The sequence below is a fragment of the Salvelinus alpinus genome, chromosome 35 (assembly GCF_045679555.1).
Source record: "Salvelinus alpinus chromosome 35, SLU_Salpinus.1, whole genome shotgun sequence".
NCBI lineage: Eukaryota > Metazoa > Chordata > Actinopteri > Salmoniformes > Salmonidae > Salvelinus > Salvelinus alpinus.
Window position 1 is genome coordinate 14,974,918 of NC_092120.1, and position 19,220 is coordinate 14,994,137.

A 19,220-nucleotide genomic window follows, 5' to 3' on the forward strand; every position below is an offset into this window, starting at 1 on the left:
TTGTCAGGGGAGGGCACACTTCCGCGCTGTCTGGGAGGCGGAAACTGTAGCAGATGCTAACAGCCAATGAAATCAAACAACCCACCCGAATTAGACAACAATGAACAACCGGACGGGAGCCAGGAATCTGCGCAGGTGCTGGTTTGAGGAGGTTCGATTAATCTCGCGCGTTCGCCCGTATAGGCATGTTTTACATCGGCGTAATGTTGAGGCATTCGATTTGGGGGCGTGAGCCAGGTGCCCTGGGGCCTGTTGCACAAAAGTAGAATTAAGACATCCGGGATAAATGACTCAGCTGAGCTCAATGAAGCCAAAACATGTGCGTCCAGGCTTAATTGGTTGCACAAAAACCAAGCCAGGATGAGCAGACACGGATTCATTAAGCCAGGTGAAACCAATCCTGGATAGGTGCGCGCTCACGGCTCACTCAAATAGACCCCGCCACAGATCACAGATTAACTGATTTACCATGGCAACTAGAGCCGCGTACTTTTCCCCGTCGGAAGCACAAATCCTCATGGAGGCATACGAGGAGGTAAAAGATATAATTAAGAAGAAAGGCAACACCGCCACAGTGATAAAGCAAAGAGAAAAAGCGTGGCAAAGTATTGCAGACCGCCTGAATGCGTAAGTAGTGCACAATTACACACTCACCGCTCCGCTGAAACATCACAATTACAATTCAAATATTTAATTCACATCTCCAAAAATGCAGTTGTACTGTAATTATGAAACGGTTAAATTTTTAATTGAAATGCACTGCAGATATGAGTGAAATTGTGTAAAGTAACTCCATCACACTGTATAAAGCTATGATAAATTTTTTGATATTTTTACTGAAAACAAGACAAAAATACCAAGTAATTTTTTGCAGTGTGACTCCATTAAATGTGTGTGTGTGTGTAGATTAAACATGAACGGGCCAAAACGGACATGGCAGCAGGTCAAAATCAAATACAAGAACATTCTGCAGAATGGTATGGTCCCTGACTAATATTTAACAAAGCACAAGCATATATTGTACCCAGAAGGTGCCTGCTCACACATTGTCTGTACTGTTTTAGCAGTGAAAAAGAATACCCACAGACAAGGCACGGGTGGTGGGTCACCAAAGGCTGACCTTACCCCAGCAGAGGACATGGCCTTGGAGCTAAATAAAGGCAGGCCCGTCTTAGAGGGGATCCCTGGGGGGAAAGAGACGAGCATAGGTTCCTCCCAAGATGCCACCCGCTTCATTCAAGGTATGTCCTTCCATCTCTACATGGGATACAACCACATTCATATTGAATCAATTTGGACTGTCTGACTTTGGTTTACCTATTGCCTTGCAGTGTCTGGCAGCACTGTGTTCCTGTTAGAGCCACCAGCACAAGCACCAGACGATGCTGATCCAGTGAGTACTCCATCAAAGGCATACTGTAGGCCTGGCATGTCTTGTCTACTAGCTTCAATATGAATCCGATTAAATGTGATAGGGTGAAGGCCCCAGTGCAGCAGCAACAGCACATGATGGAGACGATGATGAGGAGGAGACCATCTCTCTGGATTCCAGAAGGCATGAGGTATCATGTTAAGACTGTGAAAGTACTATTTACTCTACAATGGTGAGGAGTCCTCATCAAAATCAAAAAATCTAATTTCTTTTACAGGACCCAGATGCTATACAGTGGGAAAACCAGCCTGGCAACATAGTGCGTATTAATAAAAGGACACCACATCCTGCCAAATTCCAGCTGCGCTAATTGTATTGTGTTCACAGAGCTCACAAGCTATCAGAAAGTTGTATGGCAACCACCTCCGGCGCCAAATAGAACTGGCAGACATAGACATTCAGTACAAGAAGAAAAAGATGGAAAATCTTGCACTGGAGTCCGAAATAAAAAAGAGGACAATTAGGAAACTGGACCTTGAAATAAAAAAACTTGAGAGGGAGGTGAGATATGCCTTCAATGTACACTGTATGCTAACTGTAACACAAATGTATTAATCATTATTTTTCTTTCCTCCCCCAGCTCCAAGAAGATGACACAGCTCAAAATAAAAATTAGGTATATTCTCGTAAAGTCAAGTGAGCCATGACATATGAGCTCTTATTGTGAGCACACAGGACGGTGGCATCTTTCTAAGGTTTTTTTTATTTTCCCAGCAATCAGTACAACCAAGTCATCGTTATAAGGCATCGCCCTCTTTTGCCCACCCCCCCAGCACCAGGTGTGGCCACTAGCCTATATGAAGGCCCAAAATTGCGTGTTCCTTTCTGCTCTGACAATGGCATGCCCATTCGTGCGAGATGTGGTGGATGAAGAAGCACTTGTGCTGAGGAGAGCCTTCAGGCGAGAAAGGGTCTTCAGGGACCGGTTGGACCCACTGGCCTTCCCTGATGACCATCTATATGAAAGATACAGGTTTTCTGCAGATGGCATCAGGTATCTATGCAGACTACTGGGTCCCAGGATTAAGCACCGCACTGCACGGAGCCATGCACTGAGTGTGGAGCAAATGGTTTGTGTGGCCTTGCGCTTTTTTGCTAGTGGAGCCTTCCTGTACTCAGTGGGGGATGCAGAACAGCTGAACAAGGCCACAATTTGCCGCACAATAAGGAGTGTGTGTCTGGCTATCAAAGCATTAGCAGATGTCTTCATCTCCTTCCCTGGCCACAGAAGACTCTGTGACATCAAAGAGGAGTTCTATAGGATTGCAGGTAAGAGGATCTACAAATTACAGGACAACTGTTAACACATAGTAGGATACTCATTACTTTGTGTGACAGGTTTCCCCAATGTCATTGGTGCAGTGGACTGCACACACATAAGGATAAAAGCCCCCTCAGGTGCCCATGAGGCCGATTTTGTGAATAGGAAATCCTTTCACAGCATTAATGTTCAGGTGAACATAACTTTTTGATATTGTCCATTGACGAACACTCTGCATTGCCAGTGATGTGCATTGATTGGTGTAATATTCCTCATCTTATGATTTCAGATGGTCTGCAATGCTGACTGTGTGATCAGCAATGTTGTTGCAAAATGGCCTGGCTCAGTCCATGACTCCAGAATCTTTCGGGCCTCTGAAATCTATCAGTGCCTATCACAAGGTAAGCCACACAACCCCTATTTATAACCATCATGGCTGTGTCAAGAATATCACTGTGTTTATGAGGTAGTAATGATGAGATTTTGTGTTGACAGGGGAATTCTCTGGTGTGTTGCTGGGAGACAGGGGGTATGGCTGCCAGCCTTTTCTCCTGACACCTTTCACAGACCCCCAGGAAGCACAGCAGGCCTACAACCATGCCCATGCCAGGACCAGGGCCAGAGTTGAAATGACCTTTGGCCTCCTGAAGGCACGCTTTCACTGCCTTCACAAATTAAGGGTCAGCCCTGTTAGGGCATGTGATATTACTGTGGCTTGTGCTGTCCTCCACAATGTGGCCTGCCTGAGGAAGGAGAGGGCCCCCAGAGTGCCACCAGCCATGGACTGGGACAATCCGGCAATCTTCCCTGATGACGACAGTGGTCGGCTGCTGAGGGACCAATATGTGTTGAATTATTTTAGTTAGTATGTGTGCTTTCAATTTTGGTTAAATATGTCCTGCGGTGGCAGAGGAATTTGGTTTTTTTTGGGTTCGTTTTTTGACGAATTTGGCCTCTTATGATGTTTGTGCGGTATACTGTGTGTAATACAAGGCTGCAGGGAGGCTACTGCATCCATTCATTTGTCTGTTCAGTTGATGTGTATGGATTTGTCCTGCATTTATTTTAGTGTGCAGACATGCAGGGTGTGTTATATACAGACCTTTGAATGTGTATGTATCATTTTGTATAATATGCTTGGATTCTGTGCTTTCCATCTTGTAGAGTCACTGTGACTTCAGTTTCGAAAGGAGCTGATGGTTTACCTGCTTTGTTTTGTCCTTATTCAATAAAGGAACATAATGTTACACATTGTGTTTTTATATTCATATGGAATGTGTATTTGTTTATATGACAGAGTACTAGGGCCACACTGAAGAAAAAGGATAAAGTCATACATTTATGAGGCTGGTTCTTTCTGCAGAAAAGCTACATATTGTTTTTACAGTTTTGATACTTATGACAATGTGATACTTAATATTCTGGCACATCAGCATGTCTTTGTTTATGAAACCATACTGAAGTACAATTTCACGAAATGCCCCACATCTGTCATTTTAACAACTGTCCTCCTTTAAAACAACTGGTTACAATATTATGACTTGTGTTTTTTTCCCCTCTGTGGCCCTAATATTCTATCATTTTATATATAGCCTTATAGTCTATGGGAAACTGTAAATTATCTAATGATAGCAACATCATCTAAAAATCATTTTTTATCCAAAATCATTGAAATTAATGATCACAAACGTTTAAATAATAACAGTGGGTCTAGTTATATGTGATAACAATGTATAGTGAGCAGTGAAATAACTATTGGTTTCCATTTGTGGTGACTGCTGACTGACATTAGGGATGAGATTAAATAGATCCTGGAATTTAGCCTGGTCTGGAGCAGGCTAGCTCCACAGAATAAATCTCCATGGTAATTTATACCATAACATATCCTCCTGCCCCCTATCCATCTTTAGTGCAACCGGATTACGGATCAATTGAGCCAGGATCACCAAGATATCCTGGCTTAATCCCTTATCCTAGTTTTGTGCAACAGGCCCCTGCTCTGTCTGATTGAGAAGTCGGCTCAAAACAAAAGTGACGTAATAAGCACGTGTAGTAATTATTAGGATCTGTTTTCCCATGCAAAAGTGATTGCTTCTGATACAAACGCTTTATCTGCATTCTTAATGAAAACTTATTTTATGTAAAATATATGTTGTATTTTTCTGGATGATGCACCATATCTTGCAATATATACTGTTTACTCTAAACTGAAACAGTTTTGATTGGACAAATTCGGGTAGGTCCCTCTTCCATTTGGTTCTTAAACAGTAAACCGTTTCCGTTGATGTAATGAATACAGCCCAGGGGCCTGTTGCACAAAACTAGGATAAGGGATTAAGCCAGGATATCTTGGTGATCCTGGCTCAATTGATCCGTAATCCGGTTGCACTAAAGATGGATAGGGGGCAGGAGGATATGTTATGGTATAAATTACCATGGAGATTTATTCTGTGGAGCTAGCCTGCTCCAGACCAGGCTAAATTCCAGGATCTATTTAATCTCATCCCTAATGTCAGTCAGCAGTCACCACAAATGGAAACCAATAGTTATTTCACTGCTCACTATACATTGTTATCACATATAACTAGACCCACTGTTATTATTTAAACGTTTGTGATCATTAATTTCAATGATTTTGGATAAAAAATGATTTTTAGATGATGTTGCTATCATTAGATAATTTACAGTTTCCCATAGACTATAAGGCTATATATAAAATGATAGAATATTAGGGCCACAGAGGGGAAAAAAACACAAGTCATAATATTGTAACCAGTTGTTTTAAAGGAGGACAGTTGTTAAAATGACAGATGTGGGGCATTTCGTGAAATTGTACTTCAGTATGGTTTCATAAACAAAGACATGCTGATGTGCCAGAATATTAAGTATCACATTGTCATAAGTATCAAAACTGTAAAAACAATATGTAGCTTTTCTGCAGAAAGAACCAGCCTCATAAATTTATGACTTTATCCTTTTTCTTCAGTGTGGCCCTAGTACTCTGTCATATAAACAAATACACATTCCATATGAATATAAAAACACAATGTGTAACATTATGTTCCTTTATTGAATAAGGACAAAACAAAGCAGGTAAACCATCAGCTCCTTTCGAAACTGAAGTCACAGTGACTCTACAAGATGGAAAGCACAGAATCCAAGCATATTATACAAAATGATACATACACATTCAAAGGTCTGTATATAACACACCCTGCATGTCTGCACACTAAAATAAATGCAGGACAAATCCATACACATCAACTGAACAGACAAATGAATGGATGCAGTAGCCTCCCTGCAGCCTTGTATTACACACAGTATACCGCACAAACATCATAAGAGGCCAAATTCGTCAAAAAACGAACCCAAAAAAACCCAAATTCCTCTGCCACCGCAGGACATATTTAACCAAAATTGAAAGCACACATACTAACTAAAATAATTCAACACATATTGGTCCCTCAGCAGCCGACCACTGTCGTCATCAGGGAAGATTGCCGGATTGTCCCAGTCCATGGCTGGTGGCACTCTGGGGGCCCTCTCCTTCCTCAGGCAGGCCACATTGTGGAGGACAGCACAAGCCACAGTAATATCACATGCCCTAACAGGGCTGACCCTTAATTTGTGAAGGCAGTGAAAGCGTGCCTTCAGGAGGCCAAAGGTCATTTCAACTCTGGCCCTGGTCCTGGCATGGGCATGGTTGTAGGCCTGCTGTGCTTCCTGGGGGTCTGTGAAAGGTGTCAGGAGAAAAGGCTGGCAGCCATACCCCCTGTCTCCCAGCAACACACCAGAGAATTCCCCTGTCAACACAAAATCTCATCATTACTACCTCATAAACACAGTGATATTCTTGACACAGCCATGATGGTTATAAATAGGGGTTGTGTGGCTTACCTTGTGATAGGCACTGATAGATTTCAGAGGCCCGAAAGATTCTGGAGTCATGGACTGAGCCAGGCCATTTTGCAACAACATTGCTGATCACACAGTCAGCATTGCAGACCATCTGAAATCATAATATGAGGAATATTACACCAATCAATGCACATCACTGGCAATGCAGAGTGTTCGTCAATGGACAATATCAAAAAGTTATGTTCACCTGAACATTAATGCTGTGAAAGGATTTCCTATTCACAAAATCGGCCTCATGGGCACCTGAGGGGGCTTTTATCCTTATGTGTGTGCAGTCCACTGCACCAATGACATTGGGGAAACCTGTCACACAAAGTAATGAGTATCCTACTATGTGTTAACAGTTGTCCTGTAATTTGTAGATCCTCTTACCTGCAATCCTATAGAACTCCTCTTTGATGTCACAGAGTCTTCTGTGGCCAGGGAAGGAGATGAAGACATCTGCTAATGCTTTGATAGCCAGACACACACTCCTTATTGTGCGGCAAATTGTGGCCTTGTTCAGCTGTTCTGCATCCCCCACTGAGTACAGGAAGGCTCCACTAGCAAAAAAGCGCAATGCCACACAAACCATTTGCTCCACACTCAGTGCATGGCTCCGTGCAGTGCGGTGCTTAATCCTGGGACCCAGTAGTCTGCATAGATACCTGATGCCATCTGCAGAAAACCTGTATCTTTCATATAGATGGTCATCAGGGAAGGCCAGTGGGTCCAACCGGTCCCTGAAGACCCTTTCTCGCCTGAAGGCTCTCCTCAGCACAAGTGCTTCTTCATCCACCACATCTCGCACGAATGGGCATGCCATTGTCAGAGCAGAAAGGAACACGCAATTTTGGGCCTTCATATAGGCTAGTGGCCACACCTGGTGCTGGGGGGGTGGGCAAAAGAGGGCGATGCCTTATAACGATGACTTGGTTGTACTGATTGCTGGGAAAATAAAAAAAACCTTAGAAAGATGCCACCGTCCTGTGTGCTCACAATAAGAGCTCATATGTCATGGCTCACTTGACTTTACGAGAATATACCTAATTTTTATTTTGAGCTGTGTCATCTTCTTGGAGCTGGGGGAGGAAAGAAAAATAATGATTAATACATTTGTGTTACAGTTAGCATACAGTGTACATTGAAGGCATATCTCACCTCCCTCTCAAGTTTTTTTATTTCAAGGTCCAGTTTCCTAATTGTCCTCTTTTTTATTTCGGACTCCAGTGCAAGATTTTCCATCTTTTTCTTCTTGTACTGAATGTCTATGTCTGCCAGTTCTATTTGGCGCCGGAGGTGGTTGCCATACAACTTTCTGATAGCTTGTGAGCTCTGTGAACACAATACAATTAGCGCAGCTGGAATTTGGCAGGATGTGGTGTCCTTTTATTAATACGCACTATGTTGCCAGGCTGGTTTTCCCACTGTATAGCATCTGGGTCCTGTAAAAGAAATTAGATTTTTTGATTTTGATGAGGACTCCTCACCATTGTAGAGTAAATAGTACTTTCACAGTCTTAACATGATACCTCATGCCTTCTGGAATCCAGAGAGATGGTCTCCTCCTCATCATCGTCTCCATCATGTGCTGTTGCTGCTGCACTGGGGCCTTCACCCTATCACATTTAATCGGATTCATATTGAAGCTAGTAGACAAGACATGCCAGGCCTACAGTATGCCTTTGATGGAGTACTCACTGGATCAGCATCGTCTGGTGCTTGTGCTGGTGGCTCTAACAGGAACACAGTGCTGCCAGACACTGCAAGGCAATAGGTAAACCAAAGTCAGACAGTCCAAATTGATTCAATATGAATGTGGTTGTATCCCATGTAGAGATGGAAGGACATACCTTGAATGAAGCGGGTGGCATCTTGGGAGGAACCTATGCTCGTCTCTTTCCCCCCAGGGATCCCCTCTAAGACGGGCCTGCCTTTATTTAGCTCCAAGGCCATGTCCTCTGCTGGGGTAAGGTCAGCCTTTGGTGACCCACCACCCGTGCCTTGTCTGTGGGTATTCTTTTTCACTGCTAAAACAGTACAGACAATGTGTGAGCAGGCACCTTCTGGGTACAATATATGCTTGTGCTTTGTTAAATATTAGTCAGGGACCATACCATTCTGCAGAATGTTCTTGTATTTGATTTTGACCTGCTGCCATGTCCGTTTTGGCCCGTTCATGTTTAATCTACACACACACACACACACACATTTAATGGAGTCACACTGCAAAAAATTACTTGGTATTTTTGTCTTGTTTTCAGTAAAAATATCAAAAAATTTATCATAGCTTTATACAGTGTGATGGAGTTACTTTACACAATTTCACTCATATCTGCAGTGCATTTCAATTAAAAATTTAACCGTTTCATAATTACAGTACAACTGCATTTTTGGAGATGTGAATTAAATATTTGAATTGTAATTGTGATGTTTCAGCGGAGCGGTGAGTGTGTAATTGTGCACTACTTACGCATTCAGGCGGTCTGCAATACTTTGCCACGCTTTTTCTCTTTGCTTTATCACTGTGGCGGTGTTGCCTTTCTTCTTAATTATATCTTTTACCTCCTCGTATGCCTCCATGAGGATTTGTGCTTCCGACGGGGAAAAGTACGCGGCTCTAGTTGCCATGGTAAATCAGTTAATCTGTGATCTGTGGCGGGGTCTATTTGAGTGAGCCGTGAGCGCGCACCTATCCAGGATTGGTTTCACCTGGCTTAATGAATCCGTGTCTGCTCATCCTGGCTTGGTCTTTGTGCAACCAATTAAGCCTGGACGCACATGTTTTGGCTTCATTGAGCTCAGCTGAGTCATTTATCCCGGATGTCTTAATTCTACTTTTGTGCAACAGGCCCCAGGTGTAATCTAGTTGGTGTTGGTATGTTTGTTTGCACTGCTTTGGTTCAGTGGAGGCTCCTCAGAGGAGGAAGGGGAGGACCACCAAGCGCAACATGGTTTCAGTGTGTAAATCAGAAAGATGTGTCAGCATCGAGTAATTGTATTTGGCCCCCTCCCAGTTAGGGGGGTGATGAAAATCCACAAAATGGCGCCGGAAGAAATGGCAGCAGTTTTACGGGCACCCAACCAATTGTGCTATTATGTGGTTTAGTAGGAAAGCTGCCGTTACCGTCAATATTACTCGCCAACGTGCAATCATTGGACAATAAATTAGACGAGGTACGATCACGAATACCTACCAACGGGACATCAAAAACTGTAATATCCTATGTTTCACGGAATCGTGGCTGAATGACGACATGGATATTCAGCTATCGGGATATATGCTGCACGGGCAGGATAGAACAGCACACTCGAGGGGGGGGGGGGGGGGCGGTCTGTGCATATTTGTAAACAACAGCTGGTGCACGAAATCTAAGGAAGTCTCTAGATTTTGCTCGCCTGAAGTAGAGTATATTGTGATAAATTGCAGGCCACACTACTTGCCTAGAGAGTTCTTAGCTATACTTTTCGTGACTGTTTATATACCACCACAAACAGATGCCGGCACTAAGACCGCACTCAGTCAGCTGAATAAGGAAATAAACAAACAGGAAACCACTCACCCAGAGGCGGCGCTCCTAGTGGCCAGAGACTTTAATGCAGGGAAACTTAAATCAGTTCTACCAAATTTCTATCAACATGTTAAATGTGCAACCAGAGGGAAAAAAATTCTAGATCACCTGTACTCCACACACAGAGACGCGTACAAAGCTCTCAATCGCCCTCCATTTGGTAAATCCGACCACAACTCTATCCTCCTGATTCCTGCCTACAAGCAAAAATTAAAGCAGGAAGCACCAGTGACTCGGTCTATAAAAAAGTGGTCGAATGAAGCAGATGCTAAACTACAGGACTGTTTTGCTATCACAGACTGGAATATGTTCAGGGATTCTTCCGATGACATTGAGGAATACACCACATCAGTCACTGGCTTTATCAATAAGTGCATCGAGGACGTCGTCCCCACAGTGACTGTACGTACATACCCCAACCAGAAGCCATGGATTACAGGCAACATTCGCACTGAGCTAAAGGGTAGAACTGCCGCTTTCAAGGTGCGGGACTCTAACCCGGAAGCTTACAAGAAATAGCGGTATGCCCTGCGAGGAACCATCAAACAGGCAAAGCGTCAATACAGGGCTAAGATTGAATCATACTACACCGGCTCTGACGCTCGTCGGATGTGGCAGGGCTTGCAAACTATTACAGACTACAAAGGGAAGCACAGCCGCGAGCTGCCCAGTGACACGAGCCTACCAGATGAGCTAAATCACTTCTATGCTCGCTTCGAGGCATGCAACACTGAGACATGCATGAGAGCATCAGCTGTTCCGGATGACTGTGTGATCACGCTCTCCGTAGCCGATGTGAGTAAGACCTTTAAACAGGTCAACATACACAAGGCTGTGGGAACAGACGGATTACCAGGACGTGTGCTCCGGGCATGTGCTGACCAACTGGCAGGTGTCTTCACTGACATTTTAAACATGTCCCTGATTGAGTCTGTAATACCAACATGTTTCAAGCAGACCACCATAGTCCCTGTGCCCAAGAACACAAAGGCAACCTGCCTAAATGACTACAGACCCGTAGCACTCACGTCCGTAGCCATGAAGTGCTTTGAAAGGCTGGTAATGGCTCACATCAACACCATTATCCCAGAAACCCTAGACCCACTCCAATTTGCATACCGCCCAAACAGATCCACAGATGATGCAATCTCTATTGCACTCCACACTGCCCTTTCCCACCTGGACAAAAGGAACACTTATGTGAGAACGCTATTCATTGACTACAGCTCAGCGTTCAACATCATAGTACCCTCAAAGCTCATCACTAAGCTAAGGACCCTGGGACTAAACACCTCCCTCTGCAACTGGATCCTGGACTTCCTGACGGGTTGCCCCCAGGTGGTGAGGGTAGGTAGCAACACATCTGCCACGCTGATGCTCAACACTGGAGCTCCCCAGGGGTGCGTACTCAGTCCCCTCCTGTATTCCCTGTTCACCCACGACTGCATGGCCAGGCACGACTCCAACACCATCATTCAGTTTGCAGACGACACAACAGTGGTAGGCCTGATCAACGACAAGACAGCCTATAGGGAGGTCAGAGACCTGGCCGGGTGCCAGAATAACAACCTCTCCCTCAACGTGATCAAGACTAAGGAGATGATTGTGGACTACAGGAAAAAGAGGACCGAGCACGCCCCCATTCTCATCGACGGGGCTGCAGTGGAGCAGGTTGAGAGCTTCAAGTTCCTTGGTGTCCACATCAACAACAAACTAGAATGGTCCAAACACACCAAGACAGTCGCGAAGAGGGCACGACAAAGCCTATTCCCCCTCAGGAAACTAAAGATTTGGCATGGATCCTGAGATCCTCTAAAGGTTCTACAGCTGCAACATCGAGAGCATCCTGACCGGTTGCATCACTGCCTGGTACGGCAACTGCTCGGCCTCCGACCGCAAGGCACTTCAGAGGGTAGTGCGTACGGCCCAGTACATCACTGGGGCAAAGCTGCCTGCCATCCAGGACCTCTACACCAGGCGGTGTCAGAGGAAGGCCCTAAAAATTGTCAAAGACTCCAGCCACCCCAGTCATAGACTGTTCTCTCTACTACCGCATGGCAAGTGGTACCGGAGTGCCAAGTCTAGGACAAAAAGGCTTCTCAACAGTATTTACCCCCAAGCCATAAGACTCCTGAACAGGTAACCAAATGGTTACCCGGTCTATTTGTATTGTGTAACCTCTTTTTTACGCTGCTGCTACTCTCTGTTTATCATATATGCATAGTCACTTTAACCATACCTACATGTACATACTACCTCAATAAGCCTGACTAACCGATGTCTGTATATAGCCCTGCTACAGTTATTTTCAAATGTATTTTTACTGTTGTTTTATTTCTTTACTTACCTACACACACACACACACATATACCTTTTTTTCCACACTATTGGTGTAAGTAAGCATTTCACTGTAAGGTCTACACCTGTTTAATTTGCGCACGTAACAAATAAACTTTGATTTGATGAGCTCTACAGCAGAGTCTCTCAACTCAATCGCTGGTTGAAAACTGTTTTCTGCCCCTCCCAAAATATAGAATTTGTTGATAATTGGCCCTCTTTCTGGGACTAACCCACAAACAGGACCAAGCCTGGCCTGCTGAGGAGTGACTGACTCCATCCTAGCTGGAGGGGTGCTCTCATCTTATCTATGAACATAGACAGGGCTCTAACTCCTCTAGCTCCACAATGAGATAGCCAGCCAGCCTGCCAGCTTAATTGAGTCTGCCACTAGCACAGTCAGTGTTGTCAGCTCAGCTATCCCCATTGAGACCGTGTCTGTGCCTCGATCTAGGTTGGGAAAAACTAAACATGGCAGTGTTCGCTCTAGCAATCTCACTGGAATAAAGACCTCCATTCCTGTCATTATTAAAAGAGATTGTGATATCTCACATCTCAAAATAGGGCTACTTAATGTTAGATCTCTCACTTCCAAGGCAGTTATAAATAATGAACTAATTAATCACTGATCAAAATCTTGATGTGATTGGCTTGACTGAATCATGGCTTAAGCCTGATGAATTTACTGTGTTAAATGAGGCCTCTCCTCCTGGTTACACTAGTGACCATGTCCCCCGCGCATCCCGCAAAGGCGAAGGTATTGCTAACATTTACAATAGCAAATTTCAATTTACAAAAAAAGAAGACTGCATTTTTGTCTTTTGAGCTTCTAGTCATGAAATCTATGCAGCCTACCCAATCACTTTTTATAGCTACTGTTTACAGGCCTCCTGGGCCGTATACAGCGTTCCTCACTGAGTTCCCTGAATTCCTATCGGACCTTGTAGTCATGGCAGATAATATTCTAATTTCTGGACTTTAATATTCACATGGAAAAGTCCACAGACCCACTCTAAAAGGCTTTCGGAGCCATCATCGACTCAGTGGGTTTTGTCCAACATGTCTCCGGACCTACTCACTGCCACAGTCATACTATGGACCTAGTTTTGTCCCGTGGAATAAATATTGTGGATCTTAAAGTTTTTCCTCGTAATCCTGGACCATCAGACCACCATTTTATTACGTTTGCAATCGCAACAAATAATCTGCTCAGACCCCAACCAAGGATCATCAAAAGCCGTGTTTTAAATTCTCGGACAACCCAAAGATTCCTAGATGCCCTTCCAGACTCCCTCCACCTACCCAAGGACGTCAGAGTACAAAAATCAATTAACCACCTAACTGAGGAACTAAATTTAACCTTGTGTAATACCCTAGATGCAGTCCCACCCCTAAAAACAAAAAACATGTGTCATAAGAAACTAGCTCCCTGGTATACAGAAAATACCCGAGCCCTGAAGCAAGCTTCCAGAAAATTGGAACGGAAATGGCTCTACACCAAACTGGAAGTCTTCCGATTAGCATGGAAAGACAGTACCGTGCAGTATCAAAGAGCCCTCACTGCTGCTCGATCATCCTATTTCTCCAACTTAATTGAGGAGAATAAGAACAATCCAAAATGTATTTTTGATACTGTCGCAAAGCTAACTAAAAAGCAGCATTCCCCAAGAGCGGATGGCTTTCACTTCAGCAGTGATATATTCATGAACTTCTTTAATGAAAAGATCATGATCATTAGAAAGCAAAGTACTGACTGACTCCTCTTTAAATCTGCGTATTCCTCCAAAGCTCAGTTGTCCTGAGTCTGCACAACACTGCCAGGACCTAGGATCAAGGGAGACATTCAAGTTTTTTAATACTATATCTCTTGACACATTGATGAAAATAGTCATGGCTTCTAAACCTTCAAGCTGCATACTGGACCCTATTCCAACTAAACTACTGAAAGAGCTGCTTCCTGTGCTTGGCCCTCCTATGTTGAACATAATAAATTCCTCCCTATCCACCGGATGTGTATCAAACTCACTAAAAGTGGCAGTAATAAAGCCTCTCTTGAAAAAGCCAAACCGTGACCCAGAGAATATAAAAAACTATCGGCCTATATCGAATCTCTCATTCCTCTCTCTCAAAAAAAAAAGCTGTTGCACATCAACTCACTGCATTCCTGAAGACAAACAATGTATACGAAACACTCCAGTCTGGTTTTAGACCCCATCATAGCATTGAGACTGCACTTGTGAAGGTGGTAAATTACCTTTTAATGGCGTCAGACCAAGGCTCTGCATCTGTCCTTGTGCTCCTAGACCTTAGTGCTGCTTTTGATACCATCGATCACCACATTCTTTTGGAGAGATTGGAAACCCAAATTGGTCTACACGGACAAGTTCTGGCCTGGTTTAGATCTTAACTGTCGCAAAGATATCAGTTTGTCTCTGTGGATGGTTTGTCCTCTGACAAATCAACTGTACATTTCGGTGTTCCTCAAGGTTCCGTTTTAGAATCACTATTGTCTTCACTATATATTTTACCTCTTGGTGATGTCATTCGGAAACATAATGTTAACTTTCAATGCTATGCGGATGATACACAGCTGTACATTTTGTGAAACATGGTGAAGCCCCAAAATTGCCCTCCCTGGAAGCCTGTGTTTCAAACATAAGGAAGTGGATGGCGGCAAATGTTTTACTTTTAAACTCGGACAAAACAAAGATGCTTGTTCTAGGTCCCAAGAAACAAAGAGATCTGCTGTTGAATCTCACAATTAATCTTGATAGTTGTACAGTTGTCTCAAGTAAAACTGTGAAGGACCTCGGCGTTACTCTGTACCCTGATCTCTCTTTTGACGAACATATCAAGACTGTTTCAAGCACAGCTTTTTTCCATCTATGCAACAATCAGAAACTTTCTGTCCAAAAATTATGCAGAAAAATGTATCCATGCTTTTGTCACTTCTAGATTAGACTACTGCAATGTTCTACTTTCCAGCTATCCAGATAATGTACTAAATAAACTTCAGTTTAGAATCTTTACTAGAACCAAAAAAATCTGATCATATTACTCCAGTGCTAGCCTCTCTACACTGGCTTCCTGTAAAGGCTAGGGCTGATTTCAAGGTTTTACTGCTAACCTACAAAGCATTACGTGGTCTTGCTCCTACCTACCTTTACGATTTTGTCCTGCCGTACATACCTACACATACGTTACGGTCACAAGACGCAGGCCTCCTTATTGTCCCTATAATTTCTAAGCACACAGCTGGATGCAGGGCTTTCTCCTATAGAGCTCTATTTTTATGGAATGGTCTGCCTATCCATGTGAGAGATGCAGACTCAGTCTCGACCTTTAAGTCTTTATTGAAGACTCATCTCTTCAGTAGGTCCTATGATTGAGTGTAGTCTGGCCCAGGGGTGTGAAGGTGAACGGAAAGTCACTGGAGCGATGAACCACCCTTGCTGTCTCTGCCTGGCCGGTTCCCCTCTCTCCACTGGGATTCTCTGCCTCTAACCCTATTACGGGGGCTGAGTCACTGGCTTACTGGTGCTCTTCCATGCCGTCCCTTGGAGGGGTGCGTCACTGAGTGGGTTGAGTCACTGACGTGATCTTCCTGTCCGGGTTGGCGCCCCCCTCGGGTTCGTGCCGTGGGTGAGATCTTCGTGGGTTATACTCGGCCTTGTCTCAGGGTAGTAAGTTGGTGGTTGAAGATATCCCTGTAGTGGTGTATGGGCTGTGCTTCAGCAAAGTGGGTGGGGTTATATCCTGCCTGGTTGGCCCTGTCCGGGGGTATCGTCGGACGGGGCCACAGTGTCTCCCGACCCCTCCTGTCTCAGCCTCCAGTATTTATGCTGCAATAGTTTATATGTCAGGGGCTAGGATCAGCCTGTTATATCTGGACTATTTCTCCTGTCTTATCCGGTGTCCTGTGTGAATTGAAGTATGCTCCCTCTAACGCTCTCTCTTTCTCTCTTTTCTCTCTTCTCTCAGAGGACCTGAGCCCTAGGACCATGCCTCAGGACTACCTGGCCTGATGACTCCTTGCTGTCCTCAGTCCACCTGGTCGTGCTGCTGCTCGAGTTTCAACTGTTCTGCCTGCGGCTATGGAACCCTGACCTGTTCACCGGACGTGCTACCTTGTCCCGGACCTGCTGTTTCGATTCTCTCTCTCTACCGCACTTGCTGTCTCTAACTCTGAATGATCGGCGATGAAAACCCAACTGACATTTACTCCTGAGGTGCTGACCTGTTGCACCCTCTACAACCACTGTGATTATTATTATTTGACCCTGCTGGTCATCTATGAACGTTTGAACATCTTGGCCATGTACTGTTTTAATCTCCACCCGGCACAGCCAGAAGAGGACTGGCCACCCCTCAGAGCCTGGTTCCTCTCTAGGTTTCTTCCTAGGTTCCTGCCTTTCTAGGGAGTTTTTCCTAGCCACCGTGCTTCTACATCTGCATTGCTTGCTGTTTGGGGTTTTAGGCTGGGTTTCTGTATAGCACTTTGTAACATTGGCTGATTTAAAAAGGTCTTTATAAATACATTTGATTGATTAACCATCCTCCTCAGTGAATTTCACAAAAATAAAAATAGTTATCCTTTTTAGAGAACTATACTAAATATATTCACGTCACCAGATAATTGATTAAAACATACTGTTTTGCAATGAAGGTCTACAGTAGCCTCAACAGTTCTCTGTAGGGTAGCACCATGGTGTAGCTGGAGGACAGCTAGCTTCCGTCCTCCTCTGGGTACATTGACTTCAATACAAAATATAAGAGGCTCATGGTTCTCACCTCCTTCCATAGACTTACAAAGTAATCATGACAGGTTGGAGGACGTCTCCAGAAGCTATCAGAGCTCTTGCAGCATGAACTGACATGTTGTCCACCCAATCAAAGGGTCAGAGAATGAATCTAGTACTGAAAGCATTAGCTACAGCTAGCTAGCAATGCAGTGCATAAAACGTGGTGAGTAGTTGACTCAAAGAGAAAGACAATAGTTGAACAGCTTTGAACAAATTCATTTCTTCACAAATGAAGGAGAAGCAAGAGAGAGAGAGAGAGAAATGCAGCTAGCTAGTTTAGCCTACTCAAACACCCAGCTCAAACAGAGAGGGATGCTATGTTAGCTAGCTGGCTATGACTATCCAACACTGAAACTCTTCCAAGTCAAGGTAAGATTTTGGTTTTACAAATTTATTGCCACCGGGGCCCGCCGGTGTAACTGCTTGCTGACTGTACACTGTACTGCATGATTGTAGTGAGTTTACTAACGCGTTAGTTCTTTTAGCTATGTTGAGTATGACATTACTTTAGGCCAATACAAGGGATCACCACCACACAAACTCAACCAGATCTGCAAACATTCTAGCCCTAGATTGTCCAGCAGGGGGCGTTAGATACATATTCCCTTTTACACTCTGATTCCCACACGCAAATACACCATAATCAAAGAGCAACAGAATATAATATATTTTTCACAGGCGGCCCGTGGCACCTTCATTGGGGAGGACGTGCTCATAGTAATGGCTGGAATGGAATCAATGGAATGGTATCAAACACATCAAACACATATTTTCCATGTGTTTGATACCATTCCATTTGCTACATTCCAGTCATTATTATGAGCCGTCCTCCCCTCAGCAGCCTCCAGTGATATTGTTGTATAATTTTACAAGATGTGTCATTTTCCTCTTCTAACAAGGAAAAAGATGAGCTCCCAGCTTTTAGTGAATACTTTTGGATGATTCAATCATCATATTTTAATGTTTTTATTTAACCTTTATTTAACTAGGCAAGTAAGTTAAGAACAAATTCTTATTTACAATGACGGCCTACCAAAAGGCAAAAGGCCTCCTGCGGGGACAGGGGCCTGGGATTAAAAAAATAAATAATAATAAATACAATTTAAATATAGGAAAAAACACACATCACAACAAGAGAGACACAACACTACATAAAGAGAGACCTAAGACTACAGCATAACAAGGCAGCAAAACATGACAACACAGCATGGTAGCAACACAACATGAAAACAACATGGTAGCAACACAACATGGTAGCAGCACACAAACATGGAACAAACATTATTGGGCACAGACAACAGCACAAAGGTCGAGAAGGTAGAGACAACAATACATCATACAAAGAAGCCACAACTGTCAGTAAGAGTGTCCATGATTGAGTCTTTGAATGAAGAGATTGAGATAAAACTGTCCAGTTTGAGTGTTTGTTGCAGCTTGTTCCAGTCGCTATCTGCAGCGAACTGAAAAGAGGAGCGATACAGGGATGTGTGTGCTTTGGGTACCTTTAACAGAATGTGACTGGCAGAACGGGTGTTGTATGTGGAGAATGATATGGACATCATTATTTAAGCATTTAGCCTACCCACTGGGCACACCACGTCATTTCAACGTGGATACTTGGGTAATATTTGGTTGAGATGTTGATCAATGAGATTACAACCTATATTCACCCACTCAAAAAGACAGCCAAAAGTTAGTTGAATTTCCAATGTGTTATCACTATGCTTTCAACCATCGAAGAGCACAACCAAATTCCAATGGGAAAACAATGTCAGATTTTTGGTTTAGTTGTCACCCACATGTCTATCACTGTGCTTTCAAAAATGTAATCTACTTAATCCCCAAAAGTAATTATTTATCATGAGTGGGCCATAAACAATAACTAGTAATGCTGCATAATCAAAAAAAGGATCAAATCT

General features: G+C 43.7%; 2 protein-coding genes across 10 annotated transcripts; one reads left to right on the top strand and one right to left on the bottom strand.

Moving 5' to 3' along the window:
• Nucleotides 1–27: 27 nt before the first annotated feature.
• On the top strand, nt 28–3,963 carry LOC139564533 (putative nuclease HARBI1). 6 transcript variants are annotated; one of them, XM_071384132.1, is made up of 12 exons: nt 28–627; nt 907–977; nt 1,065–1,241; nt 1,332–1,393; nt 1,476–1,562; nt 1,650–1,691; nt 1,760–1,933; nt 2,013–2,048; nt 2,147–2,701; nt 2,771–2,886; nt 2,983–3,094; nt 3,189–3,963. In XM_071384132.1, the coding sequence occupies exons 1-8, from the start codon at nt 470–472 to the stop codon at nt 2,046–2,048; spliced, it is 807 nt and encodes a 268-aa protein (XP_071240233.1). In that variant the 5' UTR covers nt 28–469; the 3' UTR covers nt 2,147–2,701; nt 2,771–2,886; nt 2,983–3,094; nt 3,189–3,963. The 6 variants fall into 6 exon arrangements, with proteins under 6 accessions (XP_071240233.1, XP_071240231.1, XP_071240230.1 ...); XM_071384130.1 differs by having other exon boundaries at nt 1,760–2,048; XM_071384129.1 differs by having other exon boundaries at nt 1,760–2,701.
• Nucleotides 3,964–5,723: 1,760 nt separating this feature from the next.
• Nucleotides 5,724–9,534, bottom strand: LOC139564461 (putative nuclease HARBI1). 4 transcript variants are annotated; one of them, XM_071384002.1, is made up of 11 exons: nt 9,064–9,534; nt 8,708–8,778; nt 8,444–8,620; nt 8,292–8,353; nt 8,123–8,209; nt 7,994–8,035; nt 7,752–7,925; nt 7,637–7,672; nt 6,984–7,538; nt 6,591–6,702; nt 5,724–6,496 (listed from the first exon to the last, which is right to left on the bottom strand). In XM_071384002.1, the coding sequence occupies exons 1-8, from the start codon at nt 9,219–9,221 to the stop codon at nt 7,637–7,639; spliced, it is 807 nt and encodes a 268-aa protein (XP_071240103.1). In that variant the 5' UTR covers nt 9,222–9,534; the 3' UTR covers nt 5,724–6,496; nt 6,591–6,702; nt 6,984–7,538. The 4 variants fall into 4 exon arrangements, with proteins under 4 accessions (XP_071240103.1, XP_071240101.1, XP_071240100.1 ...); XM_071384000.1 differs by lacking the exon at nt 9,064–9,534 and adding an exon at nt 6,799–6,914 and having other exon boundaries at nt 7,637–8,035; nt 8,123–8,353; nt 8,444–9,035; XM_071383999.1 differs by lacking the exon at nt 9,064–9,534 and adding an exon at nt 6,799–6,914 and having other exon boundaries at nt 6,984–8,035; nt 8,123–8,353; nt 8,444–9,035.
• Nucleotides 9,535–19,220: the final 9,686 nt, after the last annotated feature.

Coding starts and splice junctions, on each gene's coding strand:
- LOC139564533 (XM_071384127.1), top strand. CDS start 2,230: ATGAAGGCCCAAAATTGCGTGTTCCTTTCTGCTCTGACAATGGCATGC. Junction 2,702..2,770: donor GGAGTTCTATAGGATTGCAG/GTAAGAGGATCT, acceptor TTTGTGTGACAG/GTTTCCCCAATGTCATTGGT. Junction 3,095..3,188: donor CTATCAGTGCCTATCACAAG/GTAAGCCACACA, acceptor TTGTGTTGACAG/GGGAATTCTCTGGTGTGTTG.
- LOC139564461 (XM_071384000.1), bottom strand. CDS start 7,455: ATGAAGGCCCAAAATTGCGTGTTCCTTTCTGCTCTGACAATGGCATGC. Junction 6,915..6,983: donor GGAGTTCTATAGGATTGCAG/GTAAGAGGATCT, acceptor TTTGTGTGACAG/GTTTCCCCAATGTCATTGGT. Junction 6,497..6,590: donor CTATCAGTGCCTATCACAAG/GTAAGCCACACA, acceptor TTGTGTTGACAG/GGGAATTCTCTGGTGTGTTG.